Below are 21,712 nucleotides of genomic sequence, written 5' to 3'. Positions count from 1 at the left end.
AGCTCGTCTCATCCCCCATAGACCAACTCGTGTCATCTCCCACAAGGGGAGATAACATTCTGGACTTGGTTCTCACCAACATGGGTGAGCCTGGTGAGATCAGATCATTGGACTGTCTCGTTTGAAGTTTCTATCCCACCCACCTCTCACCCCCAGCTGTAATCAAGCTAAAAAACTTCTCAAAACTGACTGCAACCTCCTAAGGGAGGGTATCTGTAGCTTCACACCACCATCCCCTCAAAAGATGCAGACAACTATGCTGAAAAGTATGCCAGTGCAGTATACAAGCACCTGTACAACTGCATGGACTCAGCCATACCCAACATAACTAAAACCTGTTCCTCAAGAAAACCCAAACCTGTTTTGTGGGCATCGTCTATCAACAGGCTATACAACAAAAGGAAGAAACTGTTGTCCAGGGATAAAAAGGAACACATTCCAAATTGGAAAAACTCCCTCCTTAGCCTCAACAAGCAAATTAGATCACTAGTGAAAACCTCCAAAGCCAATTATGAAGCAACACTAGCCTCCAAAACAAAGGGAAACCACAAAGCCTTCTTCAGTTACATCAGAAACCTCCATGGCGAAACCCAGATTTGTTCCGAATTAGTACTTAACAGTAGCACTTGCACTGATCCTGTTGACTTTACCCACCTGCTAACAGATAGCTTCAATGCAAAATTCACCCCCTGTCCTCCCAAAAGGCCCTTTTGACATCCCCGATACTTGTCTCGCACCTCACATCTCCATAGGTCAAGTGTTAAAGGCCCTATCCAAGGCAAAGAACATGGCTTTCATGGGACCTGATAGTATCCCAGGCTGTATTCTGCACCATCTCCAGCAAGAACTGGCTTCATCATTAAGCACTGCTATTGTCATCCACTTGCACAAAGGTGGCACCATTACTGACTCTGGAAACTATCATCCCATTAGCTTGACAAGTCTGATCTGTAAAGCCATGTGAGCATATTATTATGGATCTCATAAACAAGGACATAGGCAATCTCCAAGCACTTGACCCCATCCAATTCAGATTCATTAAGGGCAGATCTTGCCTGCTGAACCTGGTTGACTTCTTTGAGACTGTCACCAAGGCTCTTGATGAGGGAAAGTCAGTACATACAGCTTACCTTGACTTGGCCAAGGCCTTTGACACAATCCCCCACAAAGGCATCATCAAAAAGCTAACACAACTTGGCATAAGTCCCCATCTCATCAGGTGGGTGGCCAACTGGCTCACCAACAGGATGCTCAAGGTCAAAATAGGTGCCTCCACCTCCAATAGCAGACCTGTCACTAGTGGAGTTCCCCAGAGATGTGTCCTTGGATCCATATTGTTTGGCATCTACTTCTCAGACATCCAGGCAAAGACAAAAGGCCTGTGGCTGACCAAGTTTGCAGACATCTGTATGTTGGGTGCTGTCATTGACTCCCCAAATGATGTTAATATACAGCAAGAGGGTCTCACAGCAAGTAATGACTGGTGCCAAAGGCATGGCCTCAAGCTAAATGCGAAAAAAATGTATCATCATACCATTCAGCAAAAACACGGCCTCTGCTGATTACCACATCAATGGCAACTCCCTAAACACACAACCTGTGGTGAGAGACCTGGGTACTCAGTTTGATAACAATCTCATATTCGACCATCATGTAGGCAAAGTAATTCAAAGTCAAACTGAACTTTATTGTCAATCAGACCACACAACAGTGCAACTGAATGAAATTGCGTTACTTTGAACTCAATGTGCATACAACATATACTGACATTAATACAACAATAACACATATACGAAATCTAATCCGACAATAACAGCAGCAAGACATTTATGCAGTGCAGTAAAAAGTAGAATGACATGCACCATGACTATTCCACTTACATGTCTTTGTCAGTACCCAAAATATTGCGCAGATAATACATTGCACAGATCAGAATCAGGCAGATTTCAAATTGCACGGAATGCTAACTTGGCATATTGCACAGAATGCTAACTTGGCATCGTTAATATTGCACATAAGGTATAAGATTCTACTTTCATAGAGTTAATTGCATATGTCTGTGAATTACTTCAATGTTGTAACTCCAGACCTCGATGACCAGCATGGTGTATGTTATTACTGGAGTTCAGAAGTCCAATGGCTTATGGAAATAAGCTTCTATTAAATCTGGTGGTTTTACAACATAAGCTGTGGTATCTCCTGCCTGAAGGCAAATTGTAAAATAAATAAATAAACACAAGAATAGACAATGGACAGGGTGATTGCAGTCTTTGACTATTTTCATGGCTCTGCTGAGGCACCGAACAGAGTGCAAGTCTTGGATGGATGGGAGTGTGGACCTGATAATTCTCTCTGTCACATTCACCACACTCTGGAAAGATTTGAGATCTGAAACTATGCAGTTTCCATACCACAGTTAGAGACACTTAGAGAGATTACTAGTCAGGATGCTTTTGATGGTGCCCCTGTAGAAGGTTGTGAGAACTGAAGGTGGTAGTTTTGCTCTCCTCAACCTTCTTAGAAAGTGTAGACGCTGTTGTGCCTTCCTGACAATTTGATTAGTGATTATTGACCAAGACAAGTATTCAACGATATGCACCCCAGGAACTTGGTGCTCTTCATCCTTTCCACTGTTTCAGTTTTGAATGTGAGTGGAGAATGAGCCTCATGACTCTTCCTGAAGTCTACTATTATCTCCTTTGTTTTATTCACATTGAGAGTCAGGTTGTTGTTATCACACCAATCAGTTTGTCCACTTCCTCTCTGTAGGCTTTTTCATCAGCATTTGTATAGAGACCCATCACTGTAGTATCATCCGCAAACCTAATAATGAGGTTTGTGTTGTACCTAATGATGCCGTCATGTGTCAGCATGGTGAACAACAGGGGACACAGGAAGCATCCTTGAGGTACCCCAGTGTTCAGTGTGATGCTCATCAGGTGTTGTTACCTAGCGAAGCACTCATTTGTCAGCATGGTGAATAACAGGGGACTCAGCACACATCCTTGAGGTACTCCACTGTAAAGTGTGATGCTCATCAGATGTTGTTACCTAGCGATGCAGTCATGTGTCGGCATGGTGAACAGCAGGGGACTCAGGACACATCCTAGAGGTACCCCAGTGTTCAGTGGAATGCTCATCTAGGTGTTGTTGCCTAGCGATTCCATCATGTGTCAGCATGGGGAACAGCAAGGGACTCGTGACACATCCTTGAGTCTCCCCAGTGTTCAGTGTGATGCTCACTGAGGTGTTGTTACCTAGCACTGCAGTCATGTGTCAACATGGTGAACATCAGGGGACTCAGGACGCATCCTTGAGGTACTCCATTGTTCAGTGTGATGCTCATGGAGGTGTTGTTGCCTGGCAATGCAATCATGTGTCAGCATGGTGAACAGCAGGGGAGTGAGGACACTTCCTCGAGGTACTCCTTTGTTCAGTGTGATGCTCATCAGGTGTTGCTACCTAGCAATGAAGTCATGTGTCAGCATGGTGAAGAGCAGGGGACTCAGGACAAATCCTTGAGGTACTCCAGTGTTCAGTGTGATGCTCATGGAGGTGTTGTTGCCTAGCGGTGCAGTAATGTGTCAGCATGGTGAACATCAGGGGACTTAGGACACATCCTTGAGGTACTCCAGTGTTTTGTGATGTTCATCAAAGCATTCTTGCCTAGGGAAGCAGTCATGTGTCAGCATGGGGAACAGCAGGGGATTCAGGACACATCCATGACGTACGCCAGTGTTTAGTCAGATGCTCATCTAGGTGTTGTTGCCTAGCGATTCAGTCATGTGCCAACATGGTGAACAGCAGGGGACTCAGGACACATCCTTGAGGTACCCTAGTGCTCAGTGTGATGCTTATTGAGGTGTTGCTGCCTGGTGATGCAGTCATGTGTCAGCATAGTGAACAGCAGGGGATTCAGGACACATCCTTGAGGTACTCCAGTGTTGTGTGATGTTCATCGAGGTGTTGTTGCCTAATGATGCAGTCATGTATCAGCATGGGGAACAGCAGGGGACTCGGGACACATCCTTGAGGTACTCTAGTGTTCAGTGTGATGCTCGTTGAGGTGTTGTTACCTAGCAATGGAGTCATGTGTCAGCATGGTGAACAGCAGAGGACTTAGGACACATCCTTGAGGTACTCCAGTGTTCAGTGTGATGTTCATTGAGGTGTTGTTACCTGGCGATGCAGTTATGTGTCGGCATGGTGAACAGCAGGGGACTCAGGACACATCCTTGAGGTACCCCAGTGTTCAGTGTGATGCTTATTGAGGTGTTGTTACCTACTGATGCAGTCAGGTGTCAGCATGATGAACAGCAGGGGACTCGGTACATATCCTTGAGGTACCCCAGTGTTCAGTGTGATGCTTATTGAGGTGTTGTTACCTATTGATGCAGTCAGGTGTCAGCATGATGAACAGCAGGGGACTCGGTACATATCCTTGAGGTACCCCAGTGTTCAGTGTGATGCTTATTGAGGTGTTGTTACCTATTGATGCAGTCATGTGTCGGCATGGTGAACAGCAGGGGACTCGGGACACATCCTTGAGGTACTCCAGTGTTCAGTGTGATGCTCATGGAGGTGTTGTTGTCTAGCGATGCAGTAATGTGTCGGCATGGAGAACAGCAGGGGACTCGGGACACATCCTTGAGGTACCCCAGTGTTCAGTGTGATGCTCATGGAGGTGTTGTTGTCTAGCGATGCAGTCATGTGTCAGCATGGTGAACTGCAGGGGACTCTGGACACATCCTTGAGGTACACTGTGTTCAGTGTGATGCTCATGGAGGTGTTGTTGCCAATGCATACCCTTTGTGGTCAGTCAATAAGAAAGTCCAGAATCCAGTTGCATAAAGGAGTGCTAACACCCAGATGACCAGTTTCTCAGTCACATGTTGGGTGGCACAGTGGTGCAGCGATAGCATTGTCACCTCACAGGAAGAAGATCTCCAGTTCGATTCTCGGCTGGAGTGCCTTCTTTGCGGAGTCTGCATGTCCTCCCTGCATTCGTGTGGGTGTCCTCCGGGTACTCCGGTTTCCTCCCACATTACAAAAGACATGCGTCTAGAGCATTTCACCCTATCCTCCTCTGAAAATTGACTATGTTCCAAGTCGGACTTTCCTAGTTAACAAATTTTAAATAAATAAATAATATAAATAAATAAATAAAATATTGGGGGATGGCCATGTTGAAGGCTGAGCTAAAGTCAATACATAACATGTGGACATAGCAGTTTTTGTTCTCCAGGTATGCCAAGGATAAGTGAAGTGCCAGTGAGATGGCATGTGTCGTACAGCAATTGGATCTATAAGTGACTGTAGCAGCAGTGTTTAGAAAAGCCATTTACTTGGTTCACCTCATAAATAAAGGGATTGCAGCCCCAAAAAAGGAGGATATTACCTCTCTATACTCCTCCCTCATTAGATCAATAATTGAGTATAATGCCCTGTTTGGTATGTATCTCTCCAAACATCTGCACCAACTGGAAAGGCCATATAAATACCTCACAAAGAGAATCTGTGGCCTTCAACACCTGTCCTATGTGGAAAGGCTCAAATCACTCTCACCCTACCAGGTATTGTACAGATTGCTCAAAGGTGATCTGTGTTTCGCCTACAAGGCAATCTCGGACCATGCCCTACTAGATGCTACATATCCCTAAGTCTGTCTCCTCATGCATTACCCACTCAAATGGCCTGAATTTAATATGCAACATCAACAAAACCTGCTGGAGAGACAGATTTGTCTTCCAGAGGCTGCCCTGTCTCTAGAATAGACTTCCCATACACGTCAAACAGAGTACCTTGCTCACCTTGATGAGTGGATGTGAAACCACAAATTTGTCCGAGGGGTTCCACCTGTGTCCCTCATTGACAGGGGCAACAGGTGCTGACTGAGGTTTCTTTTTGAGAATAAACTCTTGGCTAGGCTTGTCAGGACCCCAGGGCAATTAGCTTAGTAACCTCTTATGATCTATAAACAGTAGGATGGGCAACTAGTATCTTTGGATTAGTTGCATTTATGTGTGTCCTTCAGATTTTTCTTGAAGTTTTTAAAGTCAGTTGTTTTCTGTAGTTCTTTGGGAAGATTGTTCCAGTTGGCTGATGGAAATCACTGTGAAGTTTTTCCCCCAGTTATTTAGCTGAACTCTGTTCTACGGAAAAGTTGGAGTTCTATCATTGTGTGTCTGAGGGAGCATTGTCAGAATTGTAACTTTTGTTTATTAGTTAATTATGAAGACCAACCATCATGCATCAGGTTAAAGGCAAGACTAAATTCTAGTAGGTTAGCATGTGCAATGCTTTGAAACTAGTTAGCTTTTTTGAGAGTGTAGTACTGTGGTGTTCAAGGGTGAATGAGAAGCTTATCGCAGTTTGGATACAATGAGAGTTTTGTGGGAATTTAAAGGTGACTAAGGTTCATAGGTTCATAAACTGTTATGAAACAATTCATTGGGAAGATCATTTGCAGCCTACCCACTGCAATTTCTACTGTGTACTACCCCTTTTGATGAGGGTTGTGAGGTGAAACTGAGAATAATTTTAGCTACACTTCCATTCATCCAGGCTGTGTCTGAAAAAGGTGAAGGGAGCCACTTTGTTTCATATGAAAGAAGAGACTATTCTAGGTAAGAGGACTTCTTTGAGTGAGACATTTATCCCACCAGCAGGTTCAGTTTGTCATGCTCTTTAGTATAGGTGTTTATGGTGTTGTCTGTTTTGTGACTATGAAGGAAGTCACTAAGGATAGGGTCAGTAGAGCCTTGTAGGCTAAGGAGAGGTTACCATAAGGAGTCTCTACAAGGTGAAGAGCACAGATAGATTTTTAATGTGTTCTGCATAGGTAATAAAATGTTGAGATATTTCAGATTAAACCATATGTTTGGACAGGATTTTGACAAAGGCGATATTGTTTTCAATTATGGACGTAATAATGGAGGAATATACAGCTATGATAACATTCTTTGACATATAGGAAATACTCTTAATATTAACTGGGTTAAATAGAAGGAGTTCCCAAAAAACACTGGATACATAGTAGTCAAAGCAGAGCGCAGTGTCAGCAATTATGTCTGTTGTGTGTGGGGGTGCTACTAATGTGGAACAAGGCCGTTCCTCTTTGCTAAGGGATACAGTTTATACTTTTTGGCATTTAGCTTCAGACCATGGTTGTGTCACCATTTGATTTTGCATGTTAATCCTTCCTGTACAGTCTGGGAGTCCCTAGAGAATGTGATGATGGCTTCAACTTTACAGCTGTTGACAAACTTATGCATCCAAAGGCTTTTAATATCAGCTTGAATGTTGGAAAAGTAAACATCAGACAGGAGTGGCCCCAATACTGAGCCCTGGGGAGCAGTGCTGGTAATGAGTGTTTTTGAGGAGGGTGTGCCCACAGATCTAAGGGCCTACATTTAATCTGATATGTTATTTATGGTGCATGAGGGAGGAATGGTGTTGAAAGCTTTGGCTAGGTTTTGGTAAGCTGTGTGCCCCAACTTGGCCTTGAATAAGGTAGCAGTGGCTTTTTTTAAAGATGTCAACCAGATTAAACAGGCAGGATCTGCCCTTCTAAAACTGAAGCTGATTTGGGTCAAGGGACTTTGGGCTTTAAGGAAAGGAAGTATTCAAGTCAGAGTAGAAATATACAGTTTGCTAGGGCTTTTCTAGAGTGAGTGGTGACACTGAGAAAGAATAGGCAAGCAAAGGTATTTTTTTCTTTATTTGTGATTAAGTGTATGCAAAATAAAAGTTAGGAAGGAATTCAACAGGGGTGCAATGTGAGTCCAAGATGTTTATGCTGAATAAATCTTCTGTGATCAACTTGTTTAATTTCCTAATAAGTAATTAACATCAAGATGGTAAATATGATGTTATACTAACTAGTGCAGTGGCGTGCTGATGTACATCGTGAATCTAAAAAATTCTTGCTGCGTTATTAATCTAAAAAATATGATTTGTTTACACTTTAGGTGGACCCCACACCATTTTATGCCATGTGTGTGACAGACATGTGTGAATCGACAGACATTAAACCAGCATGCAGTGTGGCAGCAGCTTTTGTGCACTTGTGCAACAGAGATTTTGTCCCTCTGGAAATTCCTTCACAATGCCGTAAGTTCTGTTCAATGCGTTTTTTATTTGTAAATGTTGGATTTGATAAAAAGGTTAAGTAACCCATTTAAGTAAAGCATGTTATCTGACAAAGTATAGTCTTGGGCTACCAAGTCAGTTATCTAGTGTTGGTATACTCATGCACCACATCCAGCTACCTGGTATCCTATCTTACTTTACTTGATGGCATAAGATAGTTGACAGAAGCAGAATAAAAGAAAAAAAACTATAACAGATGTGTTATATCTCACAGCTTTAATAGCACAAATTCAAACTACAGTTTTGACTGCAAGCTATGATACAAACAAAGATGTTCAGCCTGTAAGCAACATCACCACTTTAATTCTTCTGGATAAAATGTATTTTCATTAACAAAAAAGTCCAATTATTAGTCATATTGTACATCCTTTTGCTGCTTTATGTTTTGACATAAACTAATTTGCAGTCATGTGATTGCTTCAATACTAGATGGAAGCTATGCCAGCTTTTTACCCCTGTTTTGCAGTCATGTGAGTGTTTCTGTACTAGAAAGAAGCAATTCTGTCTCTTTTGTCCTCTTTTGCAGTCGTGATTGTTTCGGTCCTAGAAGGATGCTTTGCCATCTCTTTTGTCCTCTTTTGCAGTCATGTGATTGTTTCGGCCCTAGAAGGATGCTATGCCATCTCTTTAGTCCTCTTTTGCAGTCATGTGAGTGTTTCGGTACTAGAAGGAAGCTATGCCATCTCTTTAGTCCTCTTTTGCAGTGATGTGATTGTTTCGGTCCTAGAAGGACGCTATACCATCTCTTTAGTTCTCCTTTGCAGTCATGTGAGTGTTTCGGTACTAGAAGGAAGCTATGCCGTCTCTTTAGTCCTCTTTTGCAGTGATTTGATTGTTTCAGTCCTAGAAGGACGCTATGCCATCTCTTTAGTTCTCTTTTGCAGTCATGTGAGTGTTTCGGTACTAGAAGGAAGCTATGCCGTCTCTTTAGTCCTCTTTTGCAGTGATTTGATTGTTTCGGTCCTAGAAGGACGCTATGCCATCTCTTTAGTCCTCTTTTGCAGTCATGTGAGTGTTTCAGTCCTAGAAGGATGCAATGCCATCTCTTTAGTCGTCTTGATGCTAGAGTTAGTCCTTGTTTACCTCGGCCTTCCTCCCCTCTTTATTCTGCTGTCCCTGTCCTTACCTTGTCCACACCTACGCTCATGCCTTCTTTTCCACAACTTTTTTTTGAGAGATCCATAATCCACAGCTCATCCATAAGTGTTTCTTTCTGATCTCATTTCATAACGTTCTACCTTTTTCCACATAATCATGTCTTCTTTTTCAGTACTGTCCTTGCTTGTAAAGTTGATTTTCTGCTCCCACCAGCAGGATCGTGATGGTTCAAATCACATCCCTTCTTTCTTCAAGAATGCACATATTCAGAATTAGCACCTTTCCTGAACTCTCTAACTTGCTGATGACCCTGATAATTGTAGTTGTGTTTTTTTGGACTCTGTCTACTAACCTGCCTTTTTTCTTTAGCTGCTACATGCTGTAACATATGGTGCTATTTTCTTAAATTTTTAGCTCCTTTCACAGTTTCAGGTACCAGGACATACAGAATCATTATGTCTGAATTCCTGTAATGTCGCACTCCAAAGAGTAAACTCTGAAAGCTGACATCATATCATCTCATATCCATCTATTATTTCTTTCTTTATTAAATTAACCCCAGTGTTACATGGTTTCAGAAATAAATAACAAAACATTGTAGATACATAGTACACTTTATCTGAAAATTGGGAACGTTTGATAACAGCGGTTAGATTTATTCGTGAGTGCACTGGATTCCTTTCCATTATCCGATTCAGTATTAAGAAAGGAGTCACTGCACCATCAAGCGATACGATCATTGTAGTAATATTATTAATGTTCTCACATCTCCCCCACACTCCCTCATCCCAGGGAATTCAAATTTGCATTCACTTCACTAATGTCTTTGCAAGTAAAGTCATAAAGAGGTTTTAGTTGAGATTTAAAACTGAAATGGACTTAAAGGGCGATGGCAGTACTGGGAATAACGGATACGACTGCCTCTATCCATACATAAGGGATTAGGTGTGTAGTTATCGTCTCAATCATCATTTAGGCCCCCATATTCATTCACAATTTCACTCACTACCTTCCAAATATCTATCGGGATCCAATTAGTAAGTCTGGCTTTATTCGAGGGCTGCTGCAGTAGCAGCTGTCTCAGTTACTCTAAGGTAAATGGACCAGTCAGGTAAGCTGCTGCTTCACAAAGTAGCTTAAGGGGTACTGTTCCATCTAAGGGCACTCTCATTATCCGTAAGGTGGGGGGCTGCAGTATATAATACAGCATAATGCATTCTAAATACTTGTACTATATCCCCTGCTTATCTCATGAGGCATCCCTAATTATTCAAATTACACTTTCTGCTACTTGGTATCACAGTTTTAAAGCTGACTCCTTGTGAGTGCAAGGAGCGCGATCAAAGTTAATATGTTTGAAGGCCTCCCTCTTGAAGCGTAACCTTCTCTCAAGGTAAGTATCTCTTTCTTTGCATTGTTTAACTGATTTTGTTCTTCCTCTGAGAACCTAGAGAGGTTCCCATGAAATTGCTTCACCTTACCCACAGCAGAAGAATATCTCTCCCATCCTGACTCATAATTTGTCATACTGTGTTCCAGATCACTTTATGTAGCTTGTTGGCACGTCCCATTAACTGAGAGAATTACTGTCCATATTCAATATCTTAAGAAACATTTATTCAGCGAATTTTTCAAAACTGTTTTTTCTCTATAAAATAAAGGGGAACCTCCAGTGACTGTTGTGCACTTGTTGTGTCAGCTAGCGACTCCCAGTAGCATTTGTGCATGAAAATATAAAATCAGGGTGCTTTGTAAGACGTTATGAAAATATAAAATCAGGGTGCTTTGTAAGACGTTATGAAAATATAAAATCAGGGTGCTTTTTAAGACGTTATGAAAATATAAAATCAGGGTGCTTTGTAAGACATTATGAAAATATAAAATCAGGGTGCTTTGTAAGACATTATGAAAATATAAAATCAGGGTGCTTTGTAAGACGTTATGTGCTCTATAGTGAGACAGATCCTAGGCAACCTTACCATGTTACCCTATAGGAACAGTATTGAAAATATAAAATCAGGGTGCTTTGTAAGACGTTATGTGCTCTGTAGTGAGACAGATCCTAGGCAACATTACCATGTTACACTATAGGAACAGTATTGAAAATATAAAATCAGGGTGCTTTGTTAAGACATTATGTGCTCTATAGTGAGACAGATCCTAGGCAACCTTACCATGTTACACTATAGGAACAGTATTGGGTAGGCTTGGCATAATGGTTGAGGCCTTTACCCTATAAACACAAGGTACAGGGTTTGATTCTGACCTCAGGTTATTGGTTAGACTTAAAATGGCCCTTCAGTAAGTGCCTACTCTTCATCTCTGAACCTAATCTATTGCCACTTCTCTGGTTAAAAAGTCAAATAAGTAACTAAGAATCCATACAAATTGCAATGGGAACATTTTTTTTTTAGTCAATGGAATTTAATTGTTCAGGAGTCACTATCAACAACAGCTAACATGCGACTATATTCTAGGTTCCTCCCCTATACAAGGTCAACTCCTGTTAGAAAAGCATTACTTTAGCCATTATACCGCAAAATTTACATTTTCCGCCCTTAATGGCATGTATACTGAGACAAGAGTTCACACCTGGCCCCACACAATCCTTTAATACCTGCATGTATCCCAGTGTTGTCCATTATAATCTGCTGTGTCTGAACAGTAAATAGTTTAGTGTCAAGTAGAGGAACAGTCATGTGACTTGATGAAGTAGCCAACCCAAACATTGCTGTCTACAGTTTCCTGTGTGCCATAATACTCATATGTGTTTCCTTTAGAGCTATAAGAACTGGATTGTAGTTTTCAGCAAGGCAAATATCTTATATCTTTTAATAGGATTGGAGATCCTGCTATCACTCTAGGTGTACATTGTTATTGTTTGTGACACATTCTGCTAAAAGTATAGCATGACCACTAATGCCTTAGTGCCCATATGCCATAAGCACAACTCTGCATTAATAAGAGGTCTTTAAAGACAAGAGACGATGTACAAAGTGGATAATGGCAAGACCAGTATTTGGTAATTTGTCCTAGAACTGCTGCTCACATGACATGATATAACACACTCAGCGTTGGGAATTTGTCCTAGAATTGCTGCTCAAATGACATAATATAACACACTTAGTGCAGGAAATATGTCCTAAAACTGCAGTCCATATGACATAATATAACACACTTAGTGCTGGGAATTTGTCCTATAATTGTTGCTCACAAGACATAATATAACACAGTTAGTGCTGGGAATTTGTCCTAAAACTCCTGCTCACGTGACATAATATAACGCACTTAATGCTGGGAATTTGTCCTAGAACTGCTGCCCAAATGACATAATATAACACACTTAGTGCTGGGAATTTGTCCTAGAATTGCTACTGACATGACATAATATAACATACTTAGTGCTGGGAATTTGTCCTAGAACTGCTGCTCACATGACATAATATAAAACACTTAGTGTTGGGAATTTGTCCTAGAATTTCTACTCACGTGACATAATATAACAAACTTAGTGCTGGGAATTTGTCCTAAAACTGCTGGTCACATGACATAATATATCTCACTTAGTGTAGAAGGAGTTGCATTGTGTTTTTGTATACTTAGAGAAAGCATATGACAGGGTGCCTAGAGAGGAGTTGTGGTATTGTATGAGGAAGTCAGGAGTGTCAGAAAAGTATGTAAGAGTGGTACAGGATATGTACGAGGGTAGTGTGACAGTGGTGAGGTCTGCGGTGGGAGTGACGGATGCGTTTAAGGTGGAGGTGGGGTTACATCATGGATCAGCTCTGAGTCCTTTCTTATTTGCAATGGTGATGGACAGGTTGACAGGCGAGGTCAGACAGGAGTTCCCTGTGGACTATGATGTTTTCAGATGACACTGTGATCTGTAGTGAGAGTAGGGAACAGGTGGAGGAGACCCTGGAGAGATGGAGATATGCTCTAGAGAGGAGAGGAATGAAGGTCAGCAGGACTAAGACAGAATATATGTGTGTGAATGAGAGGGAGGATAGAGGAATGGTGAGGATGCAGGGAGTAGAGGTGGTGAAGGTGGATGAGTTTAAATACTTGGGGTCAATAGTTGAGAGTAATGGTGAGTGTGGAAGAGAGGTGAAAAAGAGAGTACAGGCAGGGTGGAGTGGGTGGAGAAGAGTGTCAGGAGTGATTTGTGACAGACGGGTACCAGTAAGAGTGAAAGGGAAGGTCTACAAGAGGGTAGTGAGACCAGCTATGTTATACGGGTTGGAGACGGTGGCATTGACAGGCAGGAGTTTGAGCTGGATGTGGCAGAATTAAAGATGTTAAGATTTGCACTGGGTGTGATGAGGGTAGACAGGATTAGGAATAAGTATATTAGAGGGTCAGCCCAGGTTGGAAGGTTTGGAGACAAAGCCAGAGAGGCACAATTATGTTGGTTTGGACATGTGCTGAGGAGGGATGCTGAGTATATTGGGAAAAAAATGCTAAGGATGAAGCTACCAGGTAACAGGTAAAGAGGAAGGCCTAAGATAAGATTTATGGATGTGGTGAGAGAGGACATGCAGGTGGTTGGTGTGACAGAGCAAGATGCAGAGGACAGGAAGAAATGGAAACAGGTGATCTGCTGTGACGACCCCTAATGGGAACAGCCGAAAGATGATGAGTGTACATAGTCCCAATCCCAAATTTTCATAGGTTCGTAGGTTCATACTAGGCTATCTGCCCTAGGGCATTTATAAGCCTCGCCAGAGTGTGTTTGGCTATCGCCACCCATTTTAAATGAATTTTGCTATGCCCTTTTTCGAGGTTAGTATACTGTGCCTCTGTCTAACAGTGACACAAAAGTGATACCTGGGGTAAACCTACTATCTCCCATCCACTCATCAAGATTCCTCTTGAAGAGAGTCAATGAGGGACTCTGCCTAACCTGGACTGGGATTTTATTCCAGAGTGAAGGGAGCCTCTAGGTTATGAATCTGCCCCTCCAGCATGTCCTATTTATTTCAATGCCGAGGTTCAAGTCTCTCGAGCATGTAGCTCGATGGGATTTGGATTTTCTGAGGTGCAGCATGTCCATTAATTCTGGGTTGGACATGGCTTTATATGTCAGGCACAGATCGCCTCTGAGCAGGCGGTATGCCACTGAGTAGAGCTGAAGTTTCTTTAACCGGGCAGCATATGGCATCTGTTTGTGCCCTTTGATCCTCTTGGTGAGGTACTTTTGGGGTCTTTCCAGTTGCTGCAGGTGTCTGGTAAGGTACATCCCAAAAGGGGAATTGTACTCAATTATGGGCCTGATGAGGGATGAGTAAAGAGGCACGATGACCTCCCCTGATCTAGATGTGAATCCCTTTATGATTAGGTGGGCTATATAAAATGTTTTTCTAACCACTGTGACCACGTGGTTGTCAAATGAGAGATTGCTATCAACTTGGGTCCCCAGGTCCCTAATTACTTCTTCAGTACTTAATGGATTACCACCTATGTGGTAATTTGTGGGCACTTTGGTTTTGCCAAAGGGGATGACTATACACTTTTTGGCGTTTAGCTTGAGGCCATGGCACTGGCACCAATTGTCTGTTCCTATGAGGCCCTTTTGTAGGATGCTTGTGTCGGCTGGAGAGTCTATTATGGCACCCAGTTTGCAGTCATCTGCGAACTTGGTCAGCCACAGTCCTTCCATGTTAGCCTGTACCTCCGAGAAATATATACCGAACAAGAGAGGTCCCAGGACTGAGCCTTGTGGGACGCCACTTGTAACTGGTTTGGAGTCTGACATGGCTCCAGCAATTCTAACCATGTGGGTTCTGTCCTTGAGCCAGTTTGCAACCCATCTAGTGACATAGGGGTTTATATTTAAGCTGGTGAGCTTATCTATAATGCCCGAGTGGGGTATTGTATCGAAGGCTTTTGCGAGGTCCAGGTAGGCTGTGTGGACCACCTTCCCCTCGTCAATGGCCTTGGTGACTGTTTCAAAGAAATTGACCAGGTTTAAGAGGCAGGATCTGCCCTTAACAAAGCTGAACTGGGTAGGATCCAGTGTCTGTAGGTCCCCAATATCTTTATTTATGAGGTCCATGTTGATCCTTTCCATAGCTTTGCAGACCAAGCTAGTCAAGCTTATGGGGCGATAGTTTCCAGGATCCATTGAGGCACCACCTTTGTGGAGAAGCCATGCTACTTATATTCCAGTTGTGCTTGTGTTGCATTTAGAACCATGGAAGCTTGCACAATTTAGCAATCCATATGTTGTGGCTGCTAGTTTGGTCTTTCCTCATACAAAGACAAAATGAAAAATAATACAAAATCATGCAATTAAAATAATGAAAATGACCCAAACAATGTAGAACTGTCCCCAAAAACAGATGCAGCAAACTCCAAATGCTAAACAAACCTGCCCTTGGTGGAAGGTAGCCAGATAAATCAGCAACACAGCAGACCAAATAAAACAAATCGTATTTATTGTACAAGAATAAAAGTGAGAGCTTTCGCAGTGCCAACCACTGCTTCGTCAGAAATGTTCTACAAACCACACCCACACATAAATACTGTTTGAAATCCAAGAAGACCAATCATATTGGTGTAACAAGTAATTAAACTTAATTGCATCCAGAGATAAAGTGCTTTTTAAAATAACAGTGCACCAATACAGTATAACATGGTCCTATTAGCAAGTCAGTAAAATACAAAATACAGAATATAAAAATACATCCCCGTAGATATATACCCTTATCATGATTAGTGTGCATGGGGCTATTTTAATTTCCTAGACTTAAGGGCTGCCTTCAGGGGCACATTATCATCAGGACCTCATCCCCTGTATTCTCCTAGTCTTAGAATCCACTTCACTTCAAGATTTTCTGTTGAATTTACCAAATCTGCCAGTCTACCACTGATGTTTTGTACTTGCAGGATTTGAAACAGGAAAGAATGTTCTCAGCCATTAGCCGAAGTATGTTTGGCTAAGGCACTGTAGTCATGCCCTCTCCTGATACAATAAACATGGTCTCTAATTCTTTTTCTAAGGTGGTAGCTGTTTTTTCCTACATAGAATTGATAACGTATTCTACAGTGAGCAACGTACACCATGTTCTTAGTGTTACAGTTGGTGGAATTTCTTAATTCCCATAGATGACCTGTATCTGGATGTTTAAAAAATTGGGATTCATCTATATATATGCAATGGGCACAGTTCCCACATTTCTGTGTGCCTTTCCAATCTGTGTTTCTAATGGTTCCCTCCATGGTTGCTTTAGGGTAACATAATTGTTGTTTTAAGCTTTTTTTGTTCTTAAATACAAATTGTGGGTGATTACCCACCACATTTGTAGTTTCCTCATCAACCAAGAGCATATGCCAATTCTGAGATAAAATATTCTGAAATGTGCTGACATGCGTACTACAGGGTATAACCATGGGTATTACTGGGAATCTCCTTCGCTTATTATTTCACACCATTTCCTTTGTTGCTCTATCAGAGTAGTAGGGTCTTGCTCTACTACCCCTCTCCCTCATCACTTGTATATAAGCTCTATTGATTTCGCCTTCGGTGTAACCTCTGTCCAAAAATCCTGCTCTCAATTTAAGTTCACTTTCAAACACGTTCCTGGCAACAAAGGCAAGAAACTCTCATTGCCTGTCCTTTTATGATATTACAAAAAATACTAGGGTTATGCATACTATCCCTGTGTAGGAAAGCAGGGCGGTAGCATTGTTTCCTATGTAATTTGGTTACCCAATTCGAATTTTCCTTATGTACGGTAACATCTAGGAAATCTATACTATCATGAGAGCAATTTAAAGTGAATTCCAGAAATGCACTAGTTGTATTAATATGTGAATGGGACAACTTCAGTTCTTCTTCAGTACCTCTCCATAAAATAAAAAGATCATCCACAAACCGTCTGAAGAAGGCTATCTGTGGATTCATTAGCATATGCTCAAGTTCCCATGCTACCATTACCAGGTTTGCATAGGTATTGGCACAACTAGTGCCCATTGCAACTCCCGAACATTAAGTGTAACATTTCTCTTTGAATATATTGTTTTCAAGTACCAATTCTAGAAACATACAAATGAAGTCTGTCTTATCCAAAGACAGTTGACCCTGTCTTACTATCACTGCTTTCACCATGTTTATTCCTTCCTCATTGGGTATGTTGGTAAACAATGAAACCACATCTAAAGTAGTTAGTATGATCCCAGTAGATTTGTCCAAAACTTGTACAGTCTCATACAGGTCTACCAAGAATTAAGTATATTTTAATACATATGTAAAAGAACCAACACTTTCTTTAGTTCACTATCCAAATATATGGAAATAGGTTCCGTCAACCAATCTGCCCCTGCCACAATCAACCTGGACTTTGGTGTTATTGGATCTTTGTGAATTTTTGGGAGACCATGTAACTGTGGGATTAGTGGATATTCAACAGTACAATACTGTAAAGGTTCCTTGGTTAATAGCCCCATGCACATACTCTCATGTAAAATATTTGCAATGCTATTTTGCATACCAGATGCTATTTCAATAGACACTTCCTCATATACATTTGCTTCTGACAACATCTCTTGCATAGTATTGCAGTAATAGTTGGAATAGTTTATCGCCTTTGTTGCCAGGAACATGTGTTTGAAAATGAACTTAACAAATTGAGAGCAGGATTCTTGGACAGAGGTTACACCGAAGGCGAAATCAATAGAGCTTATATACAAGTGACAAGGGAGAGGGATGGTAGAGCAAGACCCTACTACTCTGATAGAGCAACAAAGGAAATGGTGTTAAATAATAAGCGAAGGAGATTTCCAGTAATACCCATGGTTATACTCTGTAGTACGCATCTGAGCACATTTCAGAATATTATATCTCAGAATTGGCATATGCTCTTGGTTGATGAGAAAACTACAAATGTGGTGGGTAATCACCCACAATTCGTATTTAAGAACAAAAAGAGCATAAAACAACAATTATGTTACCCTAAAGCAACCATGGAGGGAACCGTTAGAAACACAGATTGGAAAGGCACACAGAAATGTGGGAACTGTGCCCATTGCATGTACATCGATGAATCCCGATTTTTTAAACATCTGGATACAGGTCATCTATGGGAATTAAGAAATTCCACCAACTGTAACACTAAAAACTTGGTGTACGTTGCTCACTGTAGAATATGTTATCAATTCTATGTAGGAAAAAAACAACCGCCACCTTAGAAAAAAAATTAGGGACCATGTTTATTGTACCAGGAGAGGGCATGACTATAGTGGCCTTAGCCAAACACACTTTGGCGAATGGCTGAGAACATTCTTTCCTGTTTCAATCCTGCATGAACAAAACATCAGTGCTAGGTAGGGAGATTTGGTAAATTCAACAGAAAATCTTGAAGTGAAGTGGATTCTAAGACTAGGGGAACACAGGGGATGACTTCTTGATGATAATGTGCCCCTGAAGCCAGCCCTTAAGTCTAGGAAATTAAAATAGCCCCATGCACACTAATCATGATAAGGGTATATATCTACGGGGATGTATTTTTATATTTTGTATTTTGTATTTTACTGAATTGCTAATAGGACCATGTTATATTGTATTGGTGCACTGTTATTTTAAAAAGCACTTTATCTTTGGATGCAATTAAGTTTAATTACTTGTTACACCAATATGATTGGTCTTCTTGGATTTCAAACAGTATTTATGTGTGGATGTGGTTTGTAGAAAATTTCTGACGAAGCAGTGGTTGGCACTCCGAAAGCTCTCACTTTTATTCTTGTACTATAAATAAGAAGATTTGTTTTATTTGGTCTGCTGTGTTGCTAATTTATCCGGCTACCTTCCACCAAGGGCAAGTTTGTTTAGCAACTGGAGTTTGATGCAATTAAAATAGTTAATGAAAACACTCTCCCCATATCTTAGCATTAACATTTCCTCCCATTAGCTTAGTTATTTGCACTCTTAAGAAGTAAAAATTCAGCAAAATCTTCATACAGTAGTCCAGACAGATTGCTCCTACAATGTTCAAGTACCTGTCTTATTCAGGGTATCAAAATAATTCCATGAAATCCACAAGTTCTAGTGAAGTGATCCCTAAAATATACTGGATAAACTAAGCAATTCCTAACTTTTGTTCCTTGCACATTCAGATTGCCAGTAAGGACAGTGTCCTCTTTTAGTCTTATGCTTGTACTCTGAAACTACATGTGCCTCCCCACCAACATGTCAGCACCTCCAGGTCTACATGTGCTTCCCCTCCAACATGTCAACACCTCCAGGTCTACATGTGCCTCCCAGCCAACATGTCAGCACCTTCAGGTCTACATGTGCCTCTCTGCCAACATGTCAGCACTCCAGGTCTTCAAATATTTGACATGTGCCTCCCCGCCAACATGTCAGCACCTCCAGGTCTACATGTCCCTCCCTGCCAACATGTCAGCAACTCCAGGTCTACATGTGCCTCCCCGCCAACATGTCAGCACCTCCAGGTCTACATGTGCCTCCCCACCAACATGTCAGCACCTCCAGGTCTACATGTGCCTCCCTGTCAACATGACAGAACCTCCAGGTCTACATGTGCCTCCCAGCCAACATGTCAGCACTCCAGGTCTGCACATATTTGACATTTGCATCCCGGCCAGCATGTCAGCAACTCCAGGTCTACAAGTGCCTACCCACCAACATGTCAGCACCTCCAGGTCTACATGTGCCTCCCCACCAACATGTCAGCAACACCAGGTCTACATGTGCCTCTCCACCAACATGTCAGCACCTCCAGGTGTACACGTGCCTCCCCGCCAACATGCCAGCACCTCCAGGTCTACATGTGCCTCCCCACCAACATGCCAGCACCTCCAGGTCTACATGTGCTTCCCTGCCAACATGTCAGCACCTCCATGTCTACATGTGCCTCCCAGCCAACATGTCAGCACTCCAGGTCTGCACATATTTGACATTTGCATCCCGGCCAGCATGTCAGCAACTCCAGGTCTACAAGTGCCTACCCACCAACATGTCAGCACCTCCAGGTCTACATGTGCCTCCCCACCAACATGTCAGCAACACCAGGTCTACATGTGCCTCTCCACCAACATGTCAGCACGTCCAGGTGTATATGTGCCTCCCCGCCAACATGCCAACACCTCCAGGTCTACATGTGCCTCCCCACCAACATGCCAGCACCTCCAGGTCTACATGTGCTTCCCTGCCAACATGTCAGCACCTCCCTGTCTACATGTGCCTCCCCGCCAACATTTCAGCACCTCCAGGTTTACAAATATTTGATGTCTCTTTCTCTTTCTGACCTTGACATGATGTGTTTTGATCTGGCTGCATTACCAGATAAATGAGAGGCAAATATCATTTGAGTCATTCAATTTGAACCTCAGTTGCCAGTAAGCCAGACTGACAAGCCACATGCCTCTAGGTAAACAGAATGTGGTCTTGGCCTTCTGTCTTCCCTGGCACCTTGTAGTTCTTACATTCTCCCTTTATGACTGCCGTTCTTGATCAGTTTGTGCCTTGGCTGACAATTCCATCTTCGCTTCAAGTATTACAATCTACTCTTCCAGAGATTTATTTTGTTGCACAAGTTAGTGGTCTCATCAGCATGGGGACTAGGAGCTGAATTTACTTCTGTTTGTCCTGCCATTGATGTGGCTATAAACCTATCGGATTTGTAACTGACCTTTTGAAAATGATCTAAAATAATTTTAAAGTTAAGGAAGAATCCCTGTTAGTATTACTTGTCTTGGTGTCCTAGGTTCACGTAGTACTGAACAGATGTTACCCTTGGCCAAGGTCATATGGTCATGTTAATCCAGGAGTTCTTTAAGCAACTTCCTATCAACCATTCTTTCTTTATTTATTTATTTATTGACATTTGTTGACTCAGAAAGTCCACTGGGCCAAGGACCGATTTTCAGTGGAGGCCCAGGGAGAACAGCTCCCAAAATTGTTACAGAATTTTTTTTTAAATTACATTTTTTTTAAATTGTATAGGAAGTTACAGATGTTAAATATTACAACTGAAAACAGTGATATAATCCATACAATCAAAAAGAGCAAGTGTTTAAGTAATTTAGTTTACACAGTAACATAAGAAAAAATAAGAATTATGTAGGTATATGGGTCTGCTTTGAATAACCGAACCGCCACTTCACCGACACCCAGAAGATTGAGACGGAACGACCGAACAGGTAGGTGATCGAAAAGGCGATATTCCGACAGCCGAAAGACCGACAACGGCAACGTGTGAGCGCGATCCGGTAAGTGTGCGATAGTGACGGATTTAGGATTGGGGAGCGGACAGGTAAGTGTACGATAGTGAGGGATTTTAGGTTAGGGTGTGGGAAAGGTGAGTGTGTGGTAGTGTCGGACTTAGGGTTCCGGTAAGGTAAGTGTGTGATAGTGACGTAGTGTAGTGTAGGGAAGGGTTGAGTGTGTTAGGGTTAGTGTGCGGGTGGAGTGAGTGTGCAATAGTGACGGGCTTAATGTTTT

General features: G+C 42.0%; 1 protein-coding gene across 1 annotated transcript in view; it reads left to right on the top strand.

Moving 5' to 3' along the window:
* Positions 1-21,712, top strand: part of LOC122816122 (IgGFc-binding protein-like) — a 249,385-nt gene that overhangs the window by 203,547 nt on the left and 24,126 nt on the right. Inside the window, exon 4 of the mRNA XM_044088881.1 lies at positions 7,971-8,112. Coding sequence (XP_043944816.1) covers positions 7,971-8,112 — 142 coding nt within the window. The remainder of the gene's footprint in view (positions 1-7,970; positions 8,113-21,712) is intronic.

The sequence above is a fragment of the Protopterus annectens genome, chromosome 12.part0 (assembly GCF_019279795.1).
Source record: "Protopterus annectens isolate FY-2018-M chromosome 12.part0, PAN1.0, whole genome shotgun sequence".
Taxonomy (NCBI): Eukaryota; Metazoa; Chordata; order Ceratodontiformes; family Protopteridae; genus Protopterus; species Protopterus annectens.
This window is presented reverse-complemented; position numbering and strand designations above follow the sequence as displayed.